The sequence below is a fragment of the Perognathus longimembris genome, unplaced genomic scaffold (assembly GCF_023159225.1).
Source record: "Perognathus longimembris pacificus isolate PPM17 unplaced genomic scaffold, ASM2315922v1 HiC_scaffold_6178, whole genome shotgun sequence".
Classification (NCBI taxonomy): domain Eukaryota; kingdom Metazoa; phylum Chordata; class Mammalia; order Rodentia; family Heteromyidae; genus Perognathus; species Perognathus longimembris.
Window position 1 is genome coordinate 33,901 of NW_025961686.1, and position 25,700 is coordinate 59,600.

The 25,700-nt window shown below is 41.0% G+C and overlaps 1 protein-coding gene across 1 annotated transcript in view; it reads left to right on the forward strand.

The window, feature by feature from the left end:
* The window catches only part of LOC125345629 (POTE ankyrin domain family member B-like), a 38,073-nt gene extending 14,020 nt beyond the window's left edge, over positions 1–24,053 (forward strand). Inside the window, exons 5-13 of the mRNA XM_048337694.1 lie at positions 2,533–2,650; positions 9,210–9,715; positions 10,542–10,656; positions 10,811–10,984; positions 11,824–11,930; positions 14,637–14,799; positions 18,076–18,182; positions 20,901–21,063; positions 23,745–24,053. Coding sequence (XP_048193651.1) covers positions 2,533–2,650; positions 9,210–9,715; positions 10,542–10,656; positions 10,811–10,984; positions 11,824–11,930; positions 14,637–14,799; positions 18,076–18,182; positions 20,901–21,063; positions 23,745–24,032 — 1,741 coding nt within the window. The 3' untranslated portion in view covers positions 24,033–24,053. The remainder of the gene's footprint in view (positions 1–2,532; positions 2,651–9,209; positions 9,716–10,541; positions 10,657–10,810; positions 10,985–11,823; positions 11,931–14,636; positions 14,800–18,075; positions 18,183–20,900; positions 21,064–23,744) is intronic.
* Positions 24,054–25,700: the final 1,647 nt, after the last annotated feature.

The window sequence follows — 25,700 nt, forward strand, 5'->3', positions numbered from 1 at the left end:
TATGGGTACTGAGTTTTTTGGGTCCTTTAGATATAAGATCATGTCGTCTGCGAATAGGGATAACTTGATTTCTTCCTTGCCGATGTGGATCCCTTTGATGTCCTCCTCTTGCCTTATTGCTATGGCTAGGGATTCCAGCACTATGTTGAACAGAAGTGGGGAGAGTGGGCATCCTTGTCTTGTTCCTGAGATTAGGGGGAATGATTTTAGTTTCTCTCCATTTAATATGATATTAGCAGTTGGTCTGTTGTATATAGCTTTTATTGTTTTGAGGAATGTTCCATCTATTCCTGTTCTCTCCAAAGCTTTTAATAGGTATGGATGTTGTATTTTGTCGAAGGCTTTTTGGGCATCGACTGAGATAACAATGTAATTCTTAATTTTAGATCTGTTTATGTGGTGAATTACGTTGATTGATTTACAGATGTTGAACCATCCTTGTGACTGAGGGATGAAGCCTACTTGGTCATGATGTATGATTTTCTTGATCAGTTTCTGGATCCTGTTAGCTAATATTTTATTGAGGAGCTTTGCGTCTGTGTTCATTAGTGATATTGGTCTGTAGTTCTCTTTTTTTGTTGGGTCTTTGCCTGGTTTGGGAATGAGTATGATATTAGCTTCGTAGAATGAGTTTGGGATTTCTCCCTCTGTTTCTATTTCGCGGAAGAGTTTGAGGAGTATTGGTATTAGCTCCTCACTAAAGGTTTTGTAGAATTCGTTGGTGAATCCCTCGGGGCCTGGGCTTTTCTTAGTAGGGAGGTTCTTGATTACCTCCTGTATCTCACTGTAAGTTATTGGTTTATTTAGTTGATTTATTTCTTCTTGGTTCAGTTTGGGCAGTTTGTACTTCTGTAAGAATTGATACATTTCTGTAAAATTATTGTTTTTTGCTGAGTAGAGGTTTTGGAAATAGCTCCTTATGATTGTTTGAATATTGTGTGTACTTGTTGTAATTTTTCCATTGGAGTCTCTTCTCTTCTTTTTTTTGTGAGTCTTGCAAGGGGTCTGTCAATTTTGTTTATTTTCTCAAAGAACCAGCTTTTAGTCTTATTTATTTGTTGAATGGTCTTTCTATTTTCAATCAGATTTATCTCTTCTTTAATCTTTGTGATCTCTCCCCTCCTAGTCATTTTAGGTTCGATCATTTCTTGTTTCTCCAGTTGTTTTAGTTTCATCGTGAGGTTATTCACCTGCGCTGCTTCCATTCTTTTAATGTGGGTGCTGAGGGCAATGATCTTGCCCCTCAGTACTGCCTTAGCTGTGTCCCATAGGTTTCTTTGTGATGTGTTTTCTTTGTCATTGTGGCTTATGAATTCATTGATTTCATCTTTAATTTGGTCTGTGGCCCAAATGTTGGATAGCAGCGTGGGGTTTAGCCTCCAAGACTGTGTATAGTGTCTGTGGTTTCCTTTGTTGTTGAGGGTTACCTTTAATCCACTGTGATCAGATATAATACATGGGATGACGTCAATACTTTTGTATTTGCTGAGGTTCTTTGTGTGGGCTATGACGTGGTCTATTTTGGAATATGCTGGGTTCCCTTGTCCGAACCCGGTGTGGACCCAAACTTCTCGTCGCTGCCGGTGTGTGTCTTGGTCCGCACCCTGCCTTGTGTCCGAGGGGTCTCCCGCTATATGAATTCTGCGCTCCTGGCAGCCTGTCTGCCGATCGCCGGGTTCCCCTTTCGAATTTGGCTTTCTGATTCCAGCCCATGTTTGCTCCCACATAATTGTCTTTCTCCACTTGAGCTTGAATCTTTTGTCCTTTTTGTTTCTGTTCTCTCACTATAGTCTTCAAATTCTTTTTTTTTTCATTTTTATATTTTTAGTGATTGTGGGGCTTGGACTCAGGGCTTGGGTGCTGTCCTTAAGCTCTTTTGATCAAGGCCAGCACTTTCCCACTTGGAGCCACTGCTCCACTAGTGGTTAGCTGGAGAGAAGACTCTCCAGGACTTTCCTGCCTGGGCTCACTTGGAACAGCAACCCTCAGACCTCAGCCTCCTGGGTACCTAGGATTACAGGATAGTTTTCTGATTTGTGTTTTCCTGCTTTGCTAGAATCCATGGCCTTGGAAAGGTTGCACGTGCTCTACCACTAAGGAGTACCCCTATTTTTCCTTGTAGTTATTTTATGGATACTTGCTTTTCTTTTTGTGGATTATGGTCATCAGGTCCCAAAGTATATTTCTAAATCTTATTATAACAATAAAATATAAGTATATTTTCTTCACCTATGTTACTCAACTGGGTTAAAGCTTATATTTAATAATGATAATAACAAAATATATCATATTAACATACTAAAATATGTAGTAATAGTTCTCAGAGCCTTTTGCCTTAGTGAAATATAAACTTTCCTCCAGGTACTATTGACTAAAGTATTAGAATATTTTAAAACAATTTCCAGTTGAAACAAATGAAAGATTTGTAGGTTTGTTTATTTTCTGTGTTTATTTTCTGTAATATATTTTAAATAATTATTAAGTATTTGCCCTCCATAAAATGTCACACATCAATTCTGTATACTCTTGTAGATTTAAGAAACACTTAAAACTGTCTAAGAAGAAGGTAAATGAAAATGAAGAGTTTACATCCTACAAAGACTTAGAAACACGAGAATTGGCACTGGATATTACAATGCTCAGAGATGAGGTACATTTAATCCCTTCAGGGACCAAAAATCGCTTTACTTAAGGAAATAAAAATATCTAAATATTTTGAAGAGTGAAATGAAGAATGTAAAAGAATTTACAACCTTAATTTTAGTGGGGAAAAAAAAGAGAATGCTTTTCCAGTAAAGGAGCAAAGTCTTTATTGCCTTGTGTGTTGAATCCTGAGTAGAGAACTAAAGCCAGGCATACAGAATTGCATAACTCCAGATATGAATACTGACTCTATTTTTAGTGTGATAACACATTTGTCAAGTTACGAATAACATACCATTATAGTCAATTACTTGAATTAAGTATCTCTGTGTTTAGAGTGTATCCATAGATCTGTGATCACCTCTTCAATTTTAGGACATTCTTATTATCATTAACAGATGACCTACACCCATCCCCATTAGCCACCTTGCATCTTTTTTCTGTTTCTCCTTAGGAAGCTTCCTTTCTACTTTGTCTCTAACACTTTCCTTATTTGGGACACTTCATCTACCTAATTTCGAAACTGGTTTCTTTTACTTAGCTTTTGTTGTAGCAAATATCACTACTCAACTCTTCTTGCTTCTGAGTGGATATGCAACACATTTATTTATCCATTCATCAGTTGAAGAACCTTTGGCTTCTTTATTCTTATATGGTTGTATGTGCATAGCTATTGAGCTACTGGGCTCCTCTGTTAGCACTATCCTAGACATCGACTAATTATTACAAATAAAGGAAACCATGGGATCTAGGTTTCTTTGGGTTTGGCTGGCTTCACCTAATATAATTTTTTTTCCAACTCTTTCCATTTCCTTACAAATGGGGCGATGTCATTCTTTCTGATGGAAGCACAGAATTCCTTGCGTAAATGCCTCAACCTGGTAAAGGCTACACCTGGAGGTGTAGCTGGAGGCAGTTACCTCCCCCTTCCCTGAGGTCTGGGGAATGGAACTGAGAGCTTCATGTGTAGGAGGCAAGCATTCTTGCCACTAGGCCATATTCCCAGCCCTGTATTAGATTTCTTGATAATGGCCATTCTAACCAAGGTGAGGTAGAATCTCAATGTTGTTTTGATTTGCATTTCTTTTAAGGCCAGGAATATTGAACATTTCTTCATGTGCCCTTTGGCCATTCTTATTTCTTCAGAGAAGTCTCTCTTTAAGTCTTTAGCCCAGTTTTAAATACAGTGGTTGTTTCTGACTTTAAAATATAATTTTATGTAATTTTCAGTGGTTTGAATTTTGTTCAGTTTCAGAATAATTAAATGGACTGTATGTCAAGAATACTCTTTGACTATGATTTATTGAAACTGTATTTATATCAAAAATGGCACACAAGTTTGTGTTAGACAATTCTTAGCCAGTATCCCTTATCTACATAATATATCATTATATTTCCACAGGTCAGTGATTTTAAAGAAAAAATGGAAACCATGTCTTACAAACATGATCATCTGAATGAAAATATTCAATGTAAAATTCAGGAACTATCAGCAATAAAAAATATACAAAAGAAGTATGAATATCTGTACATGAATCAAAAAAGGATAGAAGGGGAAATACTAATCCTCACAAGTCATATACAAGAGAAAATGGTATGTCCTAGTCAAGGAGGATGGTATACACTTCTGGCTAGAGAGAGAACAAGTCATGAATGAGAGGAAGTATGAATATAACCTTTTGTTACAGGTTATTTTACGTGTAATGTGGTTGAGTTCATTTCGCTAGGTTATTATCATTCCATTATATTTTGGGTGAATATAGTGTCTCTTCCTTCTACTTTTCTCATAGAAATTTCATTGGTAGATTCCTAGAAGACAGATGACATGTTTCAGTTTCCATCATTATTACAACTTACTTGATCTTTCAGAACACTGGCTTGCGTTCGAGAAGCTCTTAGCTTTTTTGTATGTGCGTGTCAGTCATGAGTTCAAACTCTGGGATTTATATTTTTGCTTTGCTTTTTGTTCAAGGTTGGCATTCTACCACTTGAATCACACCTTCACTTCAGGTTTTTACTACTTAATTGGAGATAACCATCATCAAAGACATTACTGCCTGGCTGGTTTTTGAACTGCATTCCTCCCGTCTCAGCCTCCTGAGCTGCTAGAATGCAGGTGTTAGCGACTAGCACCCAGCTTAGCATATTATTTTTTTTAACTTGTTGGATATAAAGCGACTATTGGGAAGGAAAAAATTCTGGATTTTCTTTGGTTATAGATATTATACCACATTCTTGAGTTATTCGTAAGTTACATTTTTAATGTTAAAATCTTATATTGGTTCTATTTTTTTTCTGACTACAGGAGCACACACATAAAGGTGTTCTCAGATCTCAGATCTGTTGGAAAGCTGTTGCATGTAATATATATGAGGGAATAGGTTCAATCTCCAGGCCCACAAAAGAGTCCCCAAAAGGGTTCAACACTTTTGTGGCTCATATTTAATGATAAAAATTTAAACTGTAACATTTAATTTCACAAATTTAACGTTTCTCAGTGAATTGATGACTGAAATTTACAGAACCAAATGCATATTACTTTAGATAACCACCCTTTTAAAATATGTCTTTTTAATGTGTTTTAGAAGCAAGCAGCAGATCAAGCAAGCTTAAAAGAGTTAAGAGACAAAAATATTCATCAAAGGATAAGTCAGTTGAGACTCACATTCAAAGATATGAAATCAAAATTTTCTAAAATAAAAGCTAAAAATGATTATGATAAAATGGAAGTGGAAAGACATAAGCAAGCCTATATGGAAGTCTACACAACAAGAAAAGCCTTGTCAAATACTCTAATCCAGTAAGGGAAAACATGAATCACTGAAAATAATTAATTTGTCTGTAAGGCATAATTTTAACTGAAACAGCTTAATAAGAATGGGAAAGCTAATTACATAAACCAACTTTGTAAAATAATGCTAGGAAATGAACCTGCATTCAGAATATATTTGAGGATTACAACATGATATTTAGCATAGCTAATGTAGTGAAATTACCTTGCATCAAATTTTCATGTTCTCTGTCCCACATAATTTTATCCTTTAAATGCAAGAATTTCTACTGTGGTGCTCAGGAATGTTGCATATAAAACTTGATAATGCAGCTGGGTGGACTGCTAAATAGCCATGTGCCTTTAGTAGCCATTTCCCAGCCTCCTTCTACTTAGGACTATCTCTTAGTTAGGGATGCCCTACAATGAATGAATTTCTCTGGAACAGTTTAAATTTACAACCAAAGCATGGCTATGCTCTTTCATAGTTCCAGCTTTAAGGACCCAATAAGCTGAAATTGTGTTTATTCTATGGCATTTAAGCAAAACTACACAACTCATTTAGGAGTCATTTAGGAAAATAAAATCCTAAATATTTGCCTGTTTGTAATCTTCACAGGATGAAAGAAATTCTAGAGATAGCCAGGAGAAAATGTCAGCTTCATGAGACAGAAGACAAGATGTCTGTGTAAAAACAAGGTCTGTTTTAGAGAGCCTTCCTTATGATTCTTTTAAACTCAAAACCTGACTACCTATTTTCTGGTGCTTTATTTTTGGGGGGCTGTGAGTTTCTCTTTCTAAAGAATTACACAATTTGAGTTTTTTTTCCTCACTAGTAAGGTTGGTATTTTGCTGAAGATAATGAAAATAAAAGGAATCTTGGGGCTGGGGATATGGCCTAGTGGCAAGAGTGCTTGCCTCGTATACATGAAGCCCTGGGGTCGATTTCCCAGCACCACATATATAGAAAATCGCTAGAAGGGGCGCTGTGGCTCAAGTGGCAGAGTGCTAGCCTTGAGCAAAAAGAAGCCAGGGACAGTGCTCAGGCCCGGAGTCCAAGGCCCAGGACTGGCAAAAAAAAAAAAAAAAAAAAAAGAGAGAGAGAGAGAGAGAAATCCTTCAAATAGATATTTTTACTTTTTTTCTTTTCCAGCTCCTTCCAGAGTTGATTCTCAAACCTTTGGAGCTTTTCCTTCAGGAGCAACTATCAAGTCATATGAAAATCTTCCTCAAGGAGAATAACAAGAATATGTAGATGCTTTAAAGAACAGGCATACTCATGAAAGTGAACATTTTTTGTCAGATTCCTTATATATGACATTTTGTTCTATATAAATGCATGATATAAAAAACTTTGTAATAAACATTTCTGCCTCTCAGTGTACCATGAAAAATCACTGATTTTGCACTTTTTCTTGACATTAATAGCTAACATGTAAGTGGATCTCCCAATGAAAATCAATTTTATTTTAACACGTATATGTATGAGTAAAGTACTTGAGACAAAGAAACACACTTAGACTTCTGGAAAAGACTGTCTTCCCCACATCACAGAACTAATTCTCAGAAATTGGTGATAAATCTTCCAGTCTCTGCCTCAGTCCTCTTCCTTGAAACTCAGCTACAGAGCCAGAGCAGCCGTGTGTCCCTTTCACCATTTATTTAGTTATTTAGTGCGTTCTCCTTATTCATAGTTCTATCAGAGCTTCATATTGCAACCTGAAATAAACTGAGCCAGTGAGAAAAAAAGGAAGCAAACCTGTTTTATGCTTTTAGAAACATTTCTCTTTTGTATTAACCTGCTGCACTATTCAAGCTCCAAAGAAGAGCTGCATTGTCGTTGTTTATGTGACATGACCACTGATGAACGCCGCTTACTCCATTATACACTGACACCATACTTCAGGGTCAATGACCAAGCACGCAGGAACACAACTTTTAAAAAGAACTAGTGTGATCAGCAAAATGAGTGTTGTACAGGCAATGAGTAGCTTAGGAATTGACCATAATATAAACCTTAATTGGATAATTTAACAAGAACTGGTTGTTACTTAGTCAAACAATTTCTAACTGACATGATCCTGTATCTATAGGACCCGAGAGACTCCACCTCCACGCTGCTAAAGCACATAGAAAAATAACTTTCAGCAAAGTAGCAATATGTAAAATCAAATTAGCAATACAAACACAAATCAATGTATAAAATCAATTATAATGAGAAACTAGAGACGGAAGTCAGGAGAACATCTCTGTTTACAGTGGCCTCAAAGATAAATGAAGTACCCAGTAATCAACCATGTCAACAAACTGAAGGATTGCTGCCACAAAAATTACAAAACCTAGAAGAAATTGAACTGCTTCTTAAACGCTAAGAATCCTTTAACTTATGCTAGCTTCCAGTATAAATCTCTGTAACAAACACTGCTTCCTCCACAAATAACCAAGGCTAAAGTCCCATAAAGTTTCTCTCGTTCTCACGCATCCTAAAGCCGACAGGCACTTGCCGCACTAGAACACAAGCCCTTTCTTTCTTTCCCTTGTCCTGCCTTGCTCAATCCATGGCTTCTCTCTTAGAGTTTAAGACTCTAGCTAAGCTTTCCAGCTTACAGGGAGGACAGGGAGAGGATAGCGAGTCCTTCTCCCCCCCCCCCCCCCCCTTGAGGATCTAGACTGTGATCTCTGAGGACCTAGACTGTGATCTCTACCCATACAGCAGAGCTGCCTGGAAAACCTGAGCTACGTGAAAACCTCTTTAGTCTGGAGTCCCAGGCCTATCTCTCACTGTCCGGCCTTGAACAAATCCTTTAATGTACCTGTTCCCCTGTTTCCCAACACTTCATGAAGCTCTTGTGGAAATTAGGTGGGTGAGCATGCTACCTTGCACATCCCTGAAAGAGTCATCTATTATTATTATTTTATTTGTTTAGCCACATGATCGCTGTGGGAAATGTCTTTTTACCAGAAGGTGTATTCAGCTGAGACTTTAGAATTGGTGTGTGTGTGCGTGCGTGTGTGTGGTGGGCTTTGGGGCTTACACTCAGATCCTCACACTTTGGGCTTTTTCTTACAAGGCTAGCCCTTTACCACTGGAGCCACACCTTCACATCTGGCTTCTGGCTGGTGAATCGGAAATAGTCTTATAGCTTTGCCTGCACACGCTGGCTTTGAACTTGTATCTTCAGATCTTTGCGTCTGAGTAGCTGGAATATCAGCACCTGGTCTAGAACTCCTGAACTGGGGGAAAGTGAACCCTAGAAAAGGACCGAAGGTGCAAACAGGCCATTGCAGAGGTATGGAAGCAAACCCTACCTTGGGACTGTGTGCATGTGTGTGCAGGGGTGTGAGTGTGTGTGTACACACACATGCGCATGTGTCAGGACTGGGCCTTGAACTCAGAACCTGGGCCCTGGCCCTGAATTTTTCTGCTCACGGCTGGCATTGAAGGTTTCAGGGAGCAATGCAGGGGAGGGAGGGGGTGGAGGGGGGAAGGATGGGGGAGGGGAGGAGGGGGGAGGGGGCAGAGCCCCTTCACTGCAAAGTACAAGAGTGGAACCCCGTGCACGGGAGCTGAGGTTGCACTGGCCCTTGGTCTGTAACAGGAGAACACAGCGTCCAGGCCGTGTCCAGCCCGGGTGGCTTCGAACTCCCATCCTCCCAGCTCACCTTCCCAGTCACTAGAGTGAAGGCCTGAGCCAGGACACCTGGGGGCTGAGCCGGGCTTGGGGCTGGGGGCTGGCGGGGTGGGGGCGGCCCGCGCCCGCCTGGGGGCCCCGCCTCCCGCCGCGTCCTTGGGCAGCGCGCCCCGCACGCGCCCCGACCCGGCCTCCAACGGCGCTGGGCCACGCGCGGCACGGTGAGCGGTGGCGGTTGTGGCGGTGGAGGGAGAAGGTGCGCAGGCGCGGTGAGCGGTGGAGGTGGACGGAGACGGTGCGCAGGCGCGGTGAGCAGTGGCGGTGAGGGGAGACGGTGCGCAGGCGCGGTGAGCCGTGGCAGTGGTGGCAGTGGAGGGAGACCGTGCACAGGCGCGGTGAGCGGCGACCGCGGACCGAGTGCCCGCGATCCCCGACGAGGGGCACGGGCGGGAATGGCGTGCGGGGCCCCCGGCTCGGCCATGAGGAGAGCGCTCCGGTGCTGCTGGGGGAACGCCGGGCAGCCGGGGGGCGCGGACTCCCCGCGGAGCCTCGCCCACTACAAAGCCGTCACCAAGTGGCACCGGGCGGCCAGCGCGGGCGACGCGGCCCGAGTGCGGAAGATGCTGGTGCGGGGGAAGGCGGACGTGAACGCCGCGGACAGGCACGACCGGTGAGGACCCGGGGCCGCGGGGGGCCGGGCGGGGGACGGGACGGGAGCGGGGCGGGGGCGCAGGGGGCGGAGCGGGGGGGGCGGGTGGATCCGATCCCCCCCACGGACCCCCTACCGAGAGCAGGGCGGGGGGCAGGCGGATCCGAACCCCCCCCACGGACCCCCTACCGAGAGCGGGGCGGGGGCGGGCGGATCCGAATCCCCCCCCACGGACCCCCTACCGAGAGCGGGGCGGGGGCGGGGCGGATCCGATCCCCCCCCCCCACGGACCCCCTGCCGAGAGCGGGGCGGGTCCCCGGCACCCATCCCGCCCCCACTCGCAGCCCCGCGCCCTGGCGGAGGCGCTGCTGACCAGGGGCGCATGCGCACACACTCGAAGAGGGAAAGTCGGGGCCACAGCCTTGTGCCCTGGCTGCGCTCGAGGCCTCGGGGTGACAGGCTCGGCCCTGCAGGGCGTCTGCGGGGTTCTCCCGGGCCCCCTCTCGGGCCAGGGGCTGCCCCTCCCAGGGCTCTGCGCTTCAGCCTGATCAGCCCAGCAGCCCAGAAGAGGCCCCCGCTAAGCCAGACGCCCAGCACTGGGGGGGGGGGGTCGCCCGGCTGCACCCCCAGGCCCTGGCACTCGCGACACTCTGTAGTCATAGGAACGCATGGTTTCCCCACTAGTAGGACAGACGGACAGCCAGCGTGCGTTACAACCCCTTCAGCCAGGAGTCCACGTTGGGAGAAGTGGGGCCCTCGCGCGGCTCCGCGTCCACACTGCCCGGGGGGAGGCTGCGGCTTCGGAGCGGGCTCTGCCAGGTCCTGAGAGGCCTTTGCACCCTCACAGGACGGCTCTGCATTTTGCCTGTGCCTATGGCCACCCAAAAGTGGTGACCCTCCTTCTGAGGAGTGGTTGTGAAGTGGATGCTGTGGATAGCGACTGCAACACAGCTCTGATGAAGGTAACTAGGACCCAACCGTCGCCACCTGAGAGGGACTTGGTTGACCCGCTTACCACACCAATACAGGGATGACGGGAACCTTCCTCGTTGAACCAGAACTAACTAGCAGACCACGTGTGACCTGACCACTCACTTTCTGACGCTATCCCAACAGGCTACCCAGTGCCAACAAGAGGACTGTGTGTGTATTCTGCTGGAACATGGTGCTAACCCAAACAGGAGAGATGCCTGTGGGAAAACTGCCCTCCAGCACGCCGTTTCGGTGGGGAACATCAGGATAGCTGCGAAACTGGTGGCATTTGGGGCCTACGTGGACAACATCAGAAAGGTATCTATCACCCCAATTTACTTTGAAGTGCTTGAAATACAAGTATCACTACTTAGCACATACACATCTCTATCTATCTACGTAGACGTTTCCACCATGGTAGAAATACACACACACATGCACAAACACATATGCACAAACACTTAAGCAAACTGCACTTTATAGAAAGCAATGGATATGGATATATTATTTTGTATAAACATATATATATATTCCATATACACGTAGAAAGATTGCCAGATCATTTTGGCAACTCTGTACAGACTATTTCCCAGGGAGGATTGCGTAACTGCCCCACACTTTACAGATGCAAAAGGGTGGAGGCATGAGGAACCAACAGTTAGAGAGGCAACCCCTTCAATAGTTGGTTCTTAGAAGACTTAGGAAAATATTCCTCCACTTAACTGGAGTAACTGAATACAGATGGACTATATAGTCATGAGCAGAGTGGTCATGAGGTATTTTAAATTTTCTATGGAGGCCAGAACTTACAGGTTTCTTTTATAATGAAAGTATCATGCCCAGTAGCGGGCAGGCTATTTGTAAGCCCTGAAACTTAGTAGGAACTGCATGGCATATGCTCTGAAGCAACTGGAGTTTGAGCAAGCAGTACATTTCTAGGGAATTTTCACAGTGTACCAGGGTTCATGTGGACACTCACCCATGGGAGCTAGGGAGGCTTTCCTAGAGGAGCGGGCCAGTGAGTCACCAAGATGATGTTACTAGATCTTTACTCTCTGTATTGAGTGCTTACCCACACTGGATCTTTTATTGAATTTGCCAGTTCTCTTGGGAAATATAACCTAAGGTAAATATAAATATTTTTTATTGTTTCATAGGATATCCTGTTAGAAATTAGCAATGCTGCCAAGGAAGATGAACAACACATGAGCAACACATCATTAAAGAATGAAGAAGATGAAGGCAAAGTTGATGACATGGAAAAGTATGGCTATTTGATCAGTTTTTCATGACCTTGCGTGTATTCTAGATGGGAAACAATCACTCAATTCAGAAATACTAAGTAGGGAAAATACTAAATCATAAAACCTACCAAGTGAGCTGCAGGGTTAACAGCTTTTATTTAAGCTGGGCATAATGGCTTTAATCTAAAACCCTACCTAATTAATTGAGAGGGAAGGTTTAGGAGGATTGCAGTTTCAGCAAGAGGGAGACACTATTCAAACAGGAAAGAAAGTAAAAGGGCCTTGGGTCAGGACTCAAGCAGTAGAAGGCGCCATAGCAAGACCCAGACCCTGTATTCAAGGACTTTTGAGTGTGTGTGTGTGTGTGTGTGTGTGTGTGTGTGTATCCTATTAAGGCTTGGTAGCTGCCCGCAAGTTTTTTGTTCAAGGCTAGCGTTCTCCCATTTGAGCCACAACTGCCCCTCTGGATTTTGGTGCTTAGTTAGGGAGAGTCTCAGACATTTCTGCCTAAGCTGGCTACAAATTGTGATCCTGATCTCCGTCTCCTGAGTAGCTAGGATTACAGATGTGAGTCACTAAGTGTGCCAAATCAAGTTTGAATACTTCAAATAAAAGCATTTATGTAAATTACAGCATGTAGTTTACACTGTTTGGGAGGATTCATAATACCCTCAGTATGCACTGAGGCTTTGTATTCTTAAAGGAAGCTCAAGCCATTTGTATAATTCATATTTGTAGTTTACTTATAGGGTTCAGAATGAAATTCTTAATTACACAAAATTTTCATCATAGTACTGTCTTATGTTCCCTTTACAAATGCAAAATGAAGCATACACAGAAACTCCAAAAGCCTTTTTGTGTGTTAGAGATCACTCCTTTCTTTACAAATATTAATAATGTATCATCAGAAGCTGATTAACAACTGTTTCTATATACTCCATTCAATTGTTTTTCTCTTCTATTTCTAACGGGCCTTAATGTTGTTGATTTCTAATGTGATCTAATGAGTTTTTATTTTAACGGACATGAGAGTGAGAAATAAGGGAAAGTTTTCCTTCAGTGATTACAGGTTATTGTTGGGTGACACAGAAAGGAAAGACAGGCTTTATATTCACGCAAATGAGTTAATTTAGTTCATAGATTTCATACTTGCTGTATCAATGACCTTGGAAATACAATTTATATTTCCTCATTTCCAAAAAGTGTTTAGTATATGTTTATCAGTGATTGGAAAGTTGCACATGTAGAATGAATTTTATGTCCTAGAAGTAGCTCACCGATTACCTTCTTACAGAAACTACTATAACCTAATTCTCATTACATTACTTTCAAAACTGATAGTGATTTGAGCAGCAAAGAGATTGTATTCATTTTTTTTACCTTTGTATATATTACAATATATTTTATCAGACTCCGAGGAAATGAAGAACATTTCCATTTGAAATAGTTATCTACCTCAGAGAATGACTCAGTATTGTTAATACCTTTAAAAATGTTTTCACTAGAATTACTACCACAAAATTTGTTGTGGGAGAAGTTTTTCTGTTTTGACATTAGTGAGAATGCACAAACATGAATAGTTGAGTTTTCGAATACTTACATTGGTTAATCTGTGGAAATCTTCAACTATACACAGATAGAAAATATTATATTGATAATGTATACCTCATTATCTATTGTAGAAATTATATTCACTTAAAAATTTGAGTGTGAAGATAAATTGTTATCATAGTAAAAGGCAAACGATTTATACAATCTGAAGAGAAACCAGGCTATGAAATTACTACTTTAGTAGCCCTTAATCTTACTGTAAACTGTGCATCTCAAAATATTGTCAGGATTCTGCCTAAGCAAGGTATTGACATCTCTGCTAGAGATACTATTGGGTGGACTGAACTATCCAAATCAATTTTTGCTGTGGCTGCACTAATTAAGACCACATGATAATACCCCTTATGGTCTCCTTGAGGGCTAAACAGATAATTTTCCCATGCTATTTACATCTGCTGCTGTTTCCTTCTCCAGCTCAGTTTTGGATGGCTGAATTAGTGACTTCAGCTGGCAGATATCATGCAGAAGGCTAGCACAGCAGGACATAGCAATGGTGTGGGTTCTTCATCTCAGGCCTTGCTTTCTAGTGGTGCTGGCACTGACTCAAGAGTTCTGCACATATGAGGAATGTGTTCTGGTACTGATTTATAGTCTCTCCAGCTACTTCAGCATCTTTATTCTTAGAGATCTGTGCAGTGTCTACTTTACTCAATGTATAACCTCTCCCTATGCATGGGTTGCAAGCAGGGCCACATCTTTGATAGTAGTGACCTGCTTTTCCTGCTTGAACAAAGCCAAGTGAGCATAAAACCATCCATTAATCTCTTAGATTTTTAGATCACAACTTTCTTGAATTTCTTAAGAACTTTAGGAGTTCTTTAAGCCCAAAGAGGATAATATCCTTTCCCAATCAGATGGGATGTGAGCAGACCAGTGGAATTCTTCGTGTCTGTTGCTTGTATTACAGTCTAATAATGAACATCTTATGTATTCTCATTGTCCTTCCTAAGATATCTCATTTCTCCTTAAATTATACATGGAAAGTGTACAAAGTTTTCGACACATCATATTTGCTTGATCTTATGCAATGTCACATCGATATCTGACAAGAGAGCTCACAAAGTGACCTTTCCCTTTATTAATCAAAATGTTAAGATGATCGCACTTATTCACAGTAAATGCCGGGGACAAGAGGAAAGCAACGAAGAAACTACTGCATCTCATGAAAATGTTCCCGAAGAAGAGCATACTAAGAAACTCCACGTGAAAACACAACTTGAAACAGATATGATACCACCGGATATGGAACTGAATGGTTCAGAGGTAAACGTGAGTGAGGTAATTAATCTTCCATAATGCTGTCACGTTCCTAACTTTATTAATAGCAGGACGAACTATGTGTGCTGATGCACTAAGTGTGGACAAGGAAGAGCCTGGTGCACTCCTGAAACTAGGAAATCTCAATGTACCTTCAGAATCCCAGGGGGAAACATAATGTGTAGGAGATTGGCTATGCAGAGAAATTATCCAAACCTGGTAGTGGCCCTCGAGGCTACTGTATACAAGAAGTGAACTTGAAGGAGGATGGAATGTATAACTGATCAAGTTGAAGGGGCCATGCTGAATGTGATCATTAGTTGAACTAGTCACCTTCGTTGAAGCCTTCCTACTTCAATAACTCCCAGAAATCCGATAAAGACAAACAGAATGTTGGTAGCCCCAAGCAATTTCTCTGGCGTACTCCCCTCTGCTAACTCATTAAACCAAACTGCGATGGCCAAGTGCCCGGATGGCAGCCCTTGCGAAACTCCCTCTTGTCCTGGGCCGCAAGGACCCCAGAAGAGATTGTTCCTCTTCTGACTCTGTCCTGGGAGGAATTCCTCTCTCCACCTTCCGGGGAGATGGGGAGGGCACAGAAAAGCCCAATATTCTTTCCAAAACCACTTGAGGCTCCCCAGCCTCTCCCCTCAGATCCCTGCCCCTCGCATGTTGCTGGCCATGCCGTCCTCCTTTGTGCCCTTTTGGGCTTTGTTTTTCTCAAGGCTGCTTTTGCGGGCACCAGGGCAGGTTGTTTAATTACCTGCTGATATCTGGGTTCCATTCCTGATGCTGTATCAGGCCCCTCTCTGTCTCTTCCTGCCTTCCTCTCCTAACTGTCCTTCTTCCCCTCTGGATTCTGCTGTTGGCTTTGGGGTTCACGACCAGGTTCTCCATCAATAAAAAGATACAGTTGGCTCTTTTTAGTGCACATCCTCCCCACCTCCTCAGAAAATAATCATCTTACAAAATTTCCTGCTTACTTGTCCATGTAGTGGTCGTGTATGGATACAGTGGCCTTTCATTTGGTGTATAACAATGCTCAGGTTGAGAAAGACTGCCATACAATCATCTCAAGAAATGTATTTAGGAGGATTCTTAGTTGACCAGAATATGTGATTTAACTGGAATTTTGTGCAAAAGCAGAGAAAAGCTAAACTGATTACTGCGATAGATTCTTTGACACTTAAAGCCCCTTAAGATAAGTGGAGCTCTCATTACTGAAATGTGATTTGTAACAGGTGGCAGATAGTGTATAATTTTGAATGGAATTGCATCGTAAATTGAACAATAGTCCCTACTCTAGCTCTACCTAGGGATTGTAAGAGTTGTCAGTAAGCGATTGTCCCTGTACCTCCAAGGCATGAAAGAAATTCACTCAGTAGATGAGAGATGAGAATGCAATGTCTCTTGTTTCCTGTTGTTCTCCAGAAGAATTATTCCGCACACTGACTAACAGAAAGATAACAAATTTTCACATCCACATCGCCTCTAAGGTCCCAACTTTTCAAATACTTTAGATGTACCAGGCATGGATATTTGAGGATTTTCTCAAGTCTCAGATACTGCTCCTAGACATAAGGGACACAGGATTGATACATGTCCATATATGTCACTCAGGAACTCAAAACTTCAGAGCAGATCATATGTTGCTCTCTTGATCCTTTTATTTCCATCCATATAAGCCTAATTTTCCTTTGCTATTCTTTGGTTTTTTCATCTCTTAGAACATAAAAGAAATATTACTGGCCTTGTCTCTGGGCTTCCAGAAAGACACCCTTTTCCTTCCAACCTACAGTCTTTCACTCCCATTTAAACAGTCTTGAGAAACATGTTGGCATTGTCTTTTGCTAAATAGAAGCTGACCCTCTGTGAATTTCAAGTTTCCTGTGGATACTCAGGTCATCCACCAAGAGTCAGGGAGAAGCAGAGTTTTCTGAATCTGCATGTTAGCCAATTGCATTTTTAAATGACTTCAACTCTGGTAGCCCATCCATTGTGTCTGTTATGTTGACACAGATCAGACATCATCAGCCTGGAAGTGCTAAGCACCAAAAATCCGATAGAGTCGGATAATCCAATGTGAATTTTTTTTTAACTTTTCTGCTACTGAGCATATGAGGCAAGTTCCTCTAACTTTGTCCTGTTTGATTGTTTGACATTTCCACCACTTGAGAAATGGCTCCAGTGTACTGATCATTTTGGCAACTCTGTACAGACTATTTCCCAGGGAGGATTTGGTAACTGCCCCACACTTTACAGATGCAAAAGGGTGGAGGTATGAGGAACCAACAGTTAGAGAAGCAACCCTTTCAATAGTTTGTTCTTAGAAGACTTAGGAAAATATTCCTCCACTTAACTGGAGTAACTGGATACAGATGGACTACATAGTAATGAGCACAGGAAAATTCGATAAAGCAGAGTGGTCATAAGGTATTTTAAATTTCCTATGTAGGTCAGAACTTACAGGTTTCTTTTATAATGAAAGTATCATGCCCAGTAGCAGTCAGGCTATTTGTAAGCCCTGAAACTTTTTTTTTTCAAATTTTTATAATAAAACTGATGTACAGAGAGGTTACAGTTTCATACGTTAGGCATTGGATACATTTCTTGTACTGTTTGTTACCTTGCCCTTTATACCCCCCTCCCCTTCCCCTATGCCCCCTGAGGTGTTCAGTTCACTTACACCAAACAGTTTTGCAAGTATTGCTTTTGTTGTTGTTTCTCTTATTTTACACTTAGTCTCTCAATTTTGGTATTCCCTTTCAATTTCCTAATTCTAGTACCAGTATACACGGTTTCCTGTATACTCAGATAAGATTACAGAGATAGTGTAGCTACAATCACAAGAGGGTGACACAAAAACATCATCAATAGTAGAAACTACAGATACACATGGGATGTTGAAAGTAGTTACAACATTGATATAACAATCATTTCAATAAAATTGAGTTCATTTCACTTAGCATCATAGCTATTGGTTTCTTGTGATCCTCTGCTGTAAGCCCCGAAACTATATAGGAACTACACGACAAATGCTCTGAAGCAACTGAAGTTTGAGGGGGCAGTAAATTTCTAGGGAATTTTCACAGTGTACCAGGGTTCATGTGGACACTCACCCATGGGAGCTAGGGAGGCTTTCCTAGAGGAGGGGGCCAGAGAGTCACAAAGATGATTTTAATAGATCTTTACTCTCTGTATTGAGTGTTTACCCACACAGGATCTTGCATTGAATTTTCCTGTTCTCTTAGGAAATGTAACGTAGGGTAAATATAAATATTTATTATTGTTTCATAGGATGAAGCCTTGGCAATTACCACTCCTGAAAAGGAATGTGAACACCAGAAGACAGAAACAACATTAAAGAATGAAGAAAATGAAGGCGAAGTTGATGACATGGAAAAGTATGGCTATTTGATCAGTTTTTCATGACCTTGCATGTATTCTAGATGGGAAACAATCACTCAATTCAGAAATACTAAGTAGGGAAAATACTAAATCATACAACCTACCAAGTGAGCTGCAGGGTTAAAAGCTTTTATTTAAGCTGGGCATAATGGCTTTAAACTAAAGCCCTAGCTAATTAATTGAGAGGGAAGGTTTAGGAGGATTGTAGTTTCAGCAAGAGGGAGACACTATTCAAACAGGAAAGAAAGCAAAAGGGCCTCGGGTCAGGACTCAACCAGTAGAAGGCTCCATAGCAAGACCCAGACCCTGTGTTGAAGAATTCTTGTGTGTGTGTGTGTGTGTGTGTGTGTGTGTGTGTGTGTGTGTGTGTCCTATTAAGGCTTGGTAGCTGCCCGCAAGTGTTTTGTTCAAGGCAAGCGTTCTCCCATTTGAGCCACAACTGCCCCTCTGGATTTTGGTGCTTAGTTAGGGAGAGTCTCAGACACATCTGCCCAAGCTGGCTACAAATTGTGGTCCTGACCTCTGTCTCCTGAGTAGCTAGGATTACAGATGTGAGTCACTAAGTGTGCCAAATCAAGTTTGAATACTTCAAATAAAAGCATTTATGTAAATTACAGCATGTAGTTTACACTGTTTGGGAGGATTCATAATACCCTCAGTATGCATTGATGCTTTGTATTCTTAATGGAAGCTCAAGTCATTTGTATAATTCATATTTGTAGTTTACTTATAGGGCTCACAATGAATTCTTAACAATTACACAAAATTTCATCATTGGTACTGTCTTGTGTTTTCTTTACAAATGCAAAATGAAGCATAAACAGAAACTCCAGAAGCATTTTTTGTTTTAGAGATTACTTCTTTCTTTACTAATATTAATAATATAGCATCACAAGCTGGTTAGTAACTGTTTCTATATACTCCATTCAATTGTTTTTCTCTTCTATTTCTAATGTGCCTTAATGTTGTTGATTTCAATGTGATCTAATGAGTTTTTATTTTAATGGACATGAGAGTGAGAAATAAGGGATGGTTTTCCTTCAGTGATTACAGGTTATTGTTGGGTGACACAGAAAGGAAAGACAGGCTTTATATTCACACAAATGAGTTAATTTAGTTCATAGATTTCATACTTGCTCTATCAATGACCTTGGAAATTCTATCTATATTTCCTCATTTCCAAAAAGTGTTTAGTATATGTTTATCAGTGATTGGAAAGTTGCACATGTAGAATGAATTTTATGTCCTAGAAGTAGCTCACCGATTACCTTCTTACAGAAACTACTATAACCTAATTCTCATTACATTACTTTCAAAACTAATGATAGTGATTTGAGCAGCCAAGAGACTGTATTCATTTTACTTTGAGCTTACTATGTATTACAATATATTTTATCAGACTCCAAGGAAATGAAGAACATTTCCATTTGAAATAGTTTTCTACCTCAAAGAATTACCTCAGTATTGAAATTACCTTCAAAAAGGTTTTCATTAGAATTACTACCACATCATTTGTTGTGGGCGAAGTTTCTCTGTTTTGACATTAGTGAGAATGCGCAAACATAAATGACTGAGCTTTGGAATACTTACATTGTTTAATCTGTGGAAATCTTCAAATATACACAGATAGGAAATAATTGTATTGATAATATATAGCTCATTATCTATTGTAGAAATTATATTCACTTAAAATTTTGAGTGTGAAGATAAATAGTTATCATAGTAAAAGGCAAACGATTTATACAATCTGAAGAGAAACCAGGCTATGAAATTACTACTTTAGTAGCCCTTAATCTTACTGTAAACTGTGCATCTCAAAATGTTGTCAGGATTCTGCCTAAGCAAGGTATTGACATCTCTGCTAGAGATACTATTGGGTGGACTGAACTATCCAAATCAATTTTTGCTGTGGCTGCACTAATTAAGACTACATGATAATACCCCTTATGGTCTCCTTGAGGGCTAAAACAGATAATTTTCCCATGCTATTTACATCTGCTGCTGTTTCCTTCTCCAGCTCAGTTTTGGATGGCTGAGTTAGTGACTTCAGCTGGCAGATATCATGCAGAAGGCTAGCACAGCAGGACATAGCAATGGTGTGGGTTCTTCATCTCAGGCCTTGCTTTCTAGTGGTACTGGGACTGACCCAAGAGTTCTGCACATATGAGGAACGTGTTCTGATACTGATTTATAGTCTCTCCAGCTCCTTCAGCATCTTTATTCTTAGAGATCTGTGCAGTGTCTACTCAATGTATAACCTCTCCCTATGCATGGGTTGCAAGCAGGGCCACATCTTTGATAGTAGTGACCTGCTTTTCCTGCTTGAACAAAGCCAAGTTAGCATAAAAACCATCCATTAATCTCTTAGATTTTTAGATCACAACTTTCTTGAATTTCTTAATAACTTTAGGAGTTCTTTAAGCCCAAAGGAGATAATATCCTTTCCCAATCAGATGGGATGTGAGCAGACCAGTGGAATTCTTCGTGTCTGTTGCTTGTATTACAGTCTAATAATGAACATTTTATGTTGTCTCATTGTCCTTCCTAAGATCTCTCAATTCTCCTTGCATTATATACGGAAAGTGTGCAAAGTTTTCTACACATCATATGTGCTTGATCTTATGCAATGTCACATCGATATCTGACAAGAGAGCTCACAAAGTGACCTTTCCCTTTATTAATCAAAATGTTAAGATGATCGCACTTATTCACAGTAAATGCCGAGGAAAAGAGGAAAGCAACGAAGAAACTACTGCATCTCATGAAAATGTTCCCGAAGAAGAGCATACTAACAAACTCCACGTGAAAACACAGCTTGAAACAGATATGACACCACCAGATATGGAACTGAATGGTTCAAAGGTAAACGTGAGTGAGGTAATTAATCTTCCATAATGCTGTCACGTTCCTAACTTTATTAATAGCAGGACGAACTACGTGTGGTGATGCACTAAGTGTGGACAAGGAAGAGCCTGGTGCACTCCTGAAACTAGGAAATCTCAATGTACCTTCAGAATCCCAGGGGGAAACATAACGTGTAGGAGATTGGCTATGCAGAGAAATTATCCAAACCTGGTAGTGGCCCTCGAGGCTACTGTATAGAAGAAGTGAACTTGAAGGAGGATGGAATGTATAACTGATCAAGTTGAAGGGGCCATGCTGAATGTGATCATTAGTTGAACTAGTCACCTTCGTTGAAGCCTTCCTACTTCAATAACTCCCAGAAATCCAATAAAGACAAACAGAATGTTGGTAGCCCCAAGCAATTTCTCTGCCTTACTCCCCTCTGCTAACTCATTAATGAGTTAGCAGAGCCTGGAGCACTCCTGAAACTAGAAAATTCCATACAGCCAATGTAACTTCAAAGGGAAAGGATTTGGATAATGTAGAGAAGAGTTGAGCTTGGAGGTGAAACAGGTAGTAGGAAAGGTACACTTGCACTCAGAGCAGGGCAGCTCCAAGGAATGGGTGTTTTTCTAATCTCCAAATCACTTATAGAACAAGAACATAATGGGAAAAGTGTTTCCAAAAATTGTCCTTACAAGACAGTATGTTGTGAACTAGGAATGGTGGAGGAGGGAAGGTGGGAGAAAAATGAGGGTTGAGGCTACAAGTTTGGCAAGAAATGCACTCACTACCTTATGTATGTAACTGTACTCCCTCTGCATATCACTTGAATGATAAACAGTAAAAATAAGTATAAAAATTGTTCTTACTAAATACAATTGAATTAACTGAGAATACATTGAACTGTTGAATCCACTTTTCTGTCATAACTTTCTAAAACTTACCCCAAATCTTCTATCTCAAGGGACTTGCTTTCTTCCTAAGTCTGTGGTTTGGGAGACACTTGCTGAGGAAACTTGTACTCATGCCGTTCCTTGTGGTTCTCGTGAGACTGCTTGAGAACTGCTTGGTAGGAGTCCACTGGAGGTTTTCCTCCCCCATGTCTGTTTATCTGAGTGCTGCTGGCCTCTGGGTGGACTTCCTTTGTGTGTGCATTTCCTCACAGGGGTGGTGGCTCCTAAGGGCAAGAAGTCGGCTACGGAATGCCTTTCTCTCTGTGTCTCTCGCGTCCTTTCTCTGTCTCTCTTCTACTGAAACTCACATGGAGCCACTTTGACCACAGTGTATCCCTTATATTGGTGTTCCAGGTTGTCCTACACGCTATGTGTTCATGGAAGCAATCTAGAGACTGTGCTCCAGAACAAGGACATGCTAACTTCTACCCGCAATAATTTTATTTTCACCCCACTTAGAATTCTTGCCACTACTCAGTACTCAGAGTTTTTCATTTGCAATCACAGCACGCCACGGTGTAAGCCCAAGATGCTCTGTCACTTTGACGCTTAGCCCCTTCCCACGTGAATGAGACAGACGCAAGCCATTCATCACTGGAACACCAAACATGCTGTTACATTTCTAGAAACACTGCCATTTCATAGAGAAAGTGGCTATACTAACCTGTGGCACTTACAGAATAATTTAAAATATAAAAATTGTGAGATTATTTAAAGTTTGACTACAATTTATCTATCGTCATTCTATTTGCTATATACAAGCCAAGCTGGGTTGTGAAAAAATCTTTGTTTTTGTAAGGTTTAACTTTGAGGGACCGTTTTGTCAAACTGTGTCTCAAAGTTTGGGGGTTATTTTTCAGTAGGAAATAAATGGCACCAAACATAAAAAATCCAATTAAGCATAACAGAACCAATCTCAACAAATATGAAACTTCTTCCAAAGGCCAAGGGCAACAGGCGTGGATGAATAGCCTAGTTTCCCTAGCTTTGGACACTGAACCACACCAACAGCACCATAGAAAATTACTATGTACGGGGTTGAGAATATGCCTAGTGGTAGAGTGCTTGCCTCGTATACGTGACTCCCTGGGTTCGATTCCTCAGCACCACAGATACAGACAAACACAGAAGCAGCTCTGTGGCTCAAGTGGTAGAGAGCTAGCCTTGAGCCAAAGGAGCCAGGGTCAGTGATCAGGCCCCGAGTTAAGACAAGGACATTAAGACAAGGAAGACAGAACCATGAGAAAGAAAACTTGCGGTAACGGAAACATGCTTATAGTTTAGAAGCTAAAATGTCATCGGTAGCACATTTACTTATCAATTCATTTTGTGCTCCCTACCAGCACAAAGATAACTGACAGGTTGAGAATTTCTACTTCATATTTATTGTGGATTTCTGTCCTACTTGTTTACATGGAACAATACTTCTCCCTGTGTGGAATTCTACAGTAACATTATTAAAGTGTTCACAACGTGAAATTTAATCAACAACAATGAGATTAGCCCATTTCTCTACCCTGTGTATCAGCTGGGGTGACTTGACCCTGACAACTGGCTTATTCCTTCACACGTCTGAAGGCAAAATCAGGTTTCTACTACAGCCATTGGGTGAATCAACATTACTTTGAAATTGGTTGTTTTTCTGAGTTCTTCAAGGGACTCCATTCTAAGAATCTGACAATATTTATAACTCGTTTTGTGTTATACAGTTGCCACGGGAATTCCTTCTTTACCTACCTACACTTATGTATCATGCAGGATGAAAATGTGCACATCCAATCCTCCAAATGTGAACAGCTGTCAAAGGAAATGGGTGTCCTCAAAGAGGAGTTACGGCTCATGAGAAGCGCATATGAGTCACAGACAGAAGAATTTGCAAAGCTGACTCATAAACTATACAGGGCAAAACTTCAGACCAAGCGATACAAAGAAATCTCTAAGGTAGAACAGTGCAAAACCTTTGTGACTCCTTACATGTACTGTTTATGTTACAAAAGTCTATTAATCCAGCACTTTATTTCACTTCTGTTTGATGGAATGTTTTAAAATAAAACAACTACATAATAACCTAAAGTTTTATTTGAAATTTACCTTTTCTCATTTCCTAAAATGTACACAGGCTGTGTTGTTTTGTGATGAAATCTTACATTTTTTCTTTGAGAGGTTTAACTATAAATGGGCCACTTGGTTGAGATATATCCCAAAGTGGGCTTTTGCTTTCTTGATAGAATAGATAGAGCACCACACATGAAGCATACAATCAAACATAAGGGAAATGTCCAAACCAATTCTAAACAGTGTTAACATTCTACCGATGGCATGATCACCAGGTAGTTGGCCTTGTTTTCCTGGTTGGGGATGACTAAGAACACAAACAGCCCCACAGAAAAGTCATATCCCAGCAGAGCCTGGAGTTCCGCAAAGGACTAGCCAAATGGGTGCAAGTGTGGAAGCTCCATTTGCCCAATGGATCGCTCCAATGTGGCATTTTGGGATCCTAGTTGCTTCTCTCCAAAGTCTCATAGTTAACAAGATCCCTACAGCTTCAGAAAAGAAAAGGATTCGCTTAAAGGATAGTTAGGTTTGAGACAGATGAAGTACAATAGGAGGGGTGACATTGGTCACGATTTTTGTACTTATAAATTGATAGCCTGAATTGAAGCCCCCTTGTACAAATACATAAAGAATATTTTTTTAAATGAAGGGGAAAAGTCACATTAAATGAGGCTGTGAATTGCGGTTTTGATTCATTACGCTTGTAATTGTTAGCATAGTTATTTTTATACTAGTTATCTATTCCTTTTCCTCTACATACTGGCTTTAAGATAGCTGGAAGATTATGGGTTTCTATTCATGTTTATTGTGCATTCCCGTCCCATTTGTTTACCTAGAACAATCCACCTCTTAATGTGGAGTTTCAGTGCAACATTAATGTGTTTCCATTTGGAATTGAATCAGTAGTGAAGTCAGCCCATTTCTCTACACTCTGCATTGTATGGGATGACTGTGTCACCAAAAGCCTTGCTCTACATGTCTGGGTGACAGCAGCCATTGAAGGAATCCACATGTGGGCTTCTTCACAGTGTAGTGTAGTGGTGAGATTCTGAAGGCAAACTTCCCAATGAGAGGAAGTTTTCTTGCTGTTTCTAAACTTTTTCTAATTTAATGTTTGAAATAAAACAGTAAATTCATCACATTCTGTTCACTAGAGAGCATTCTCAAAGGCTAGGTCCTATTCAGATAAAGTAAAATTATAGGAGGAATGCCCCCATATATATATATATATACATATATGTATAAATATGTGTATATATATATAGAGAGAGAGAGAGTCAAGCTTGAGAATCATCTCACCAATCAAACCCTATTGCAAAGGAAATCACTTCTTCACAACTTCGTGCTCTTGAAAAGGTACAATTATTTACTTGTTTGGCTTAGAATTCTCCCTGCTTTGTGGCAAGAATCAGACAATTACAAAATCATGTAATTGAATCCAGTCCATTTTGTTCAAAACCATGCGTAGATTATATCACTAAACTTCTATACTGGGACATGTCATACATAGTTACTTGCCAAAAGTCATCATTTTCTGGCATGAAATTCAGATTTACATTAAAAACACTTGAAGATTAGAATACGGCTTATAATTTTAGACAGCATAGATTGCACTCTCTTTAAGTGGAATTGGAATTCTAAGGTTGGAATTAGAGTCAT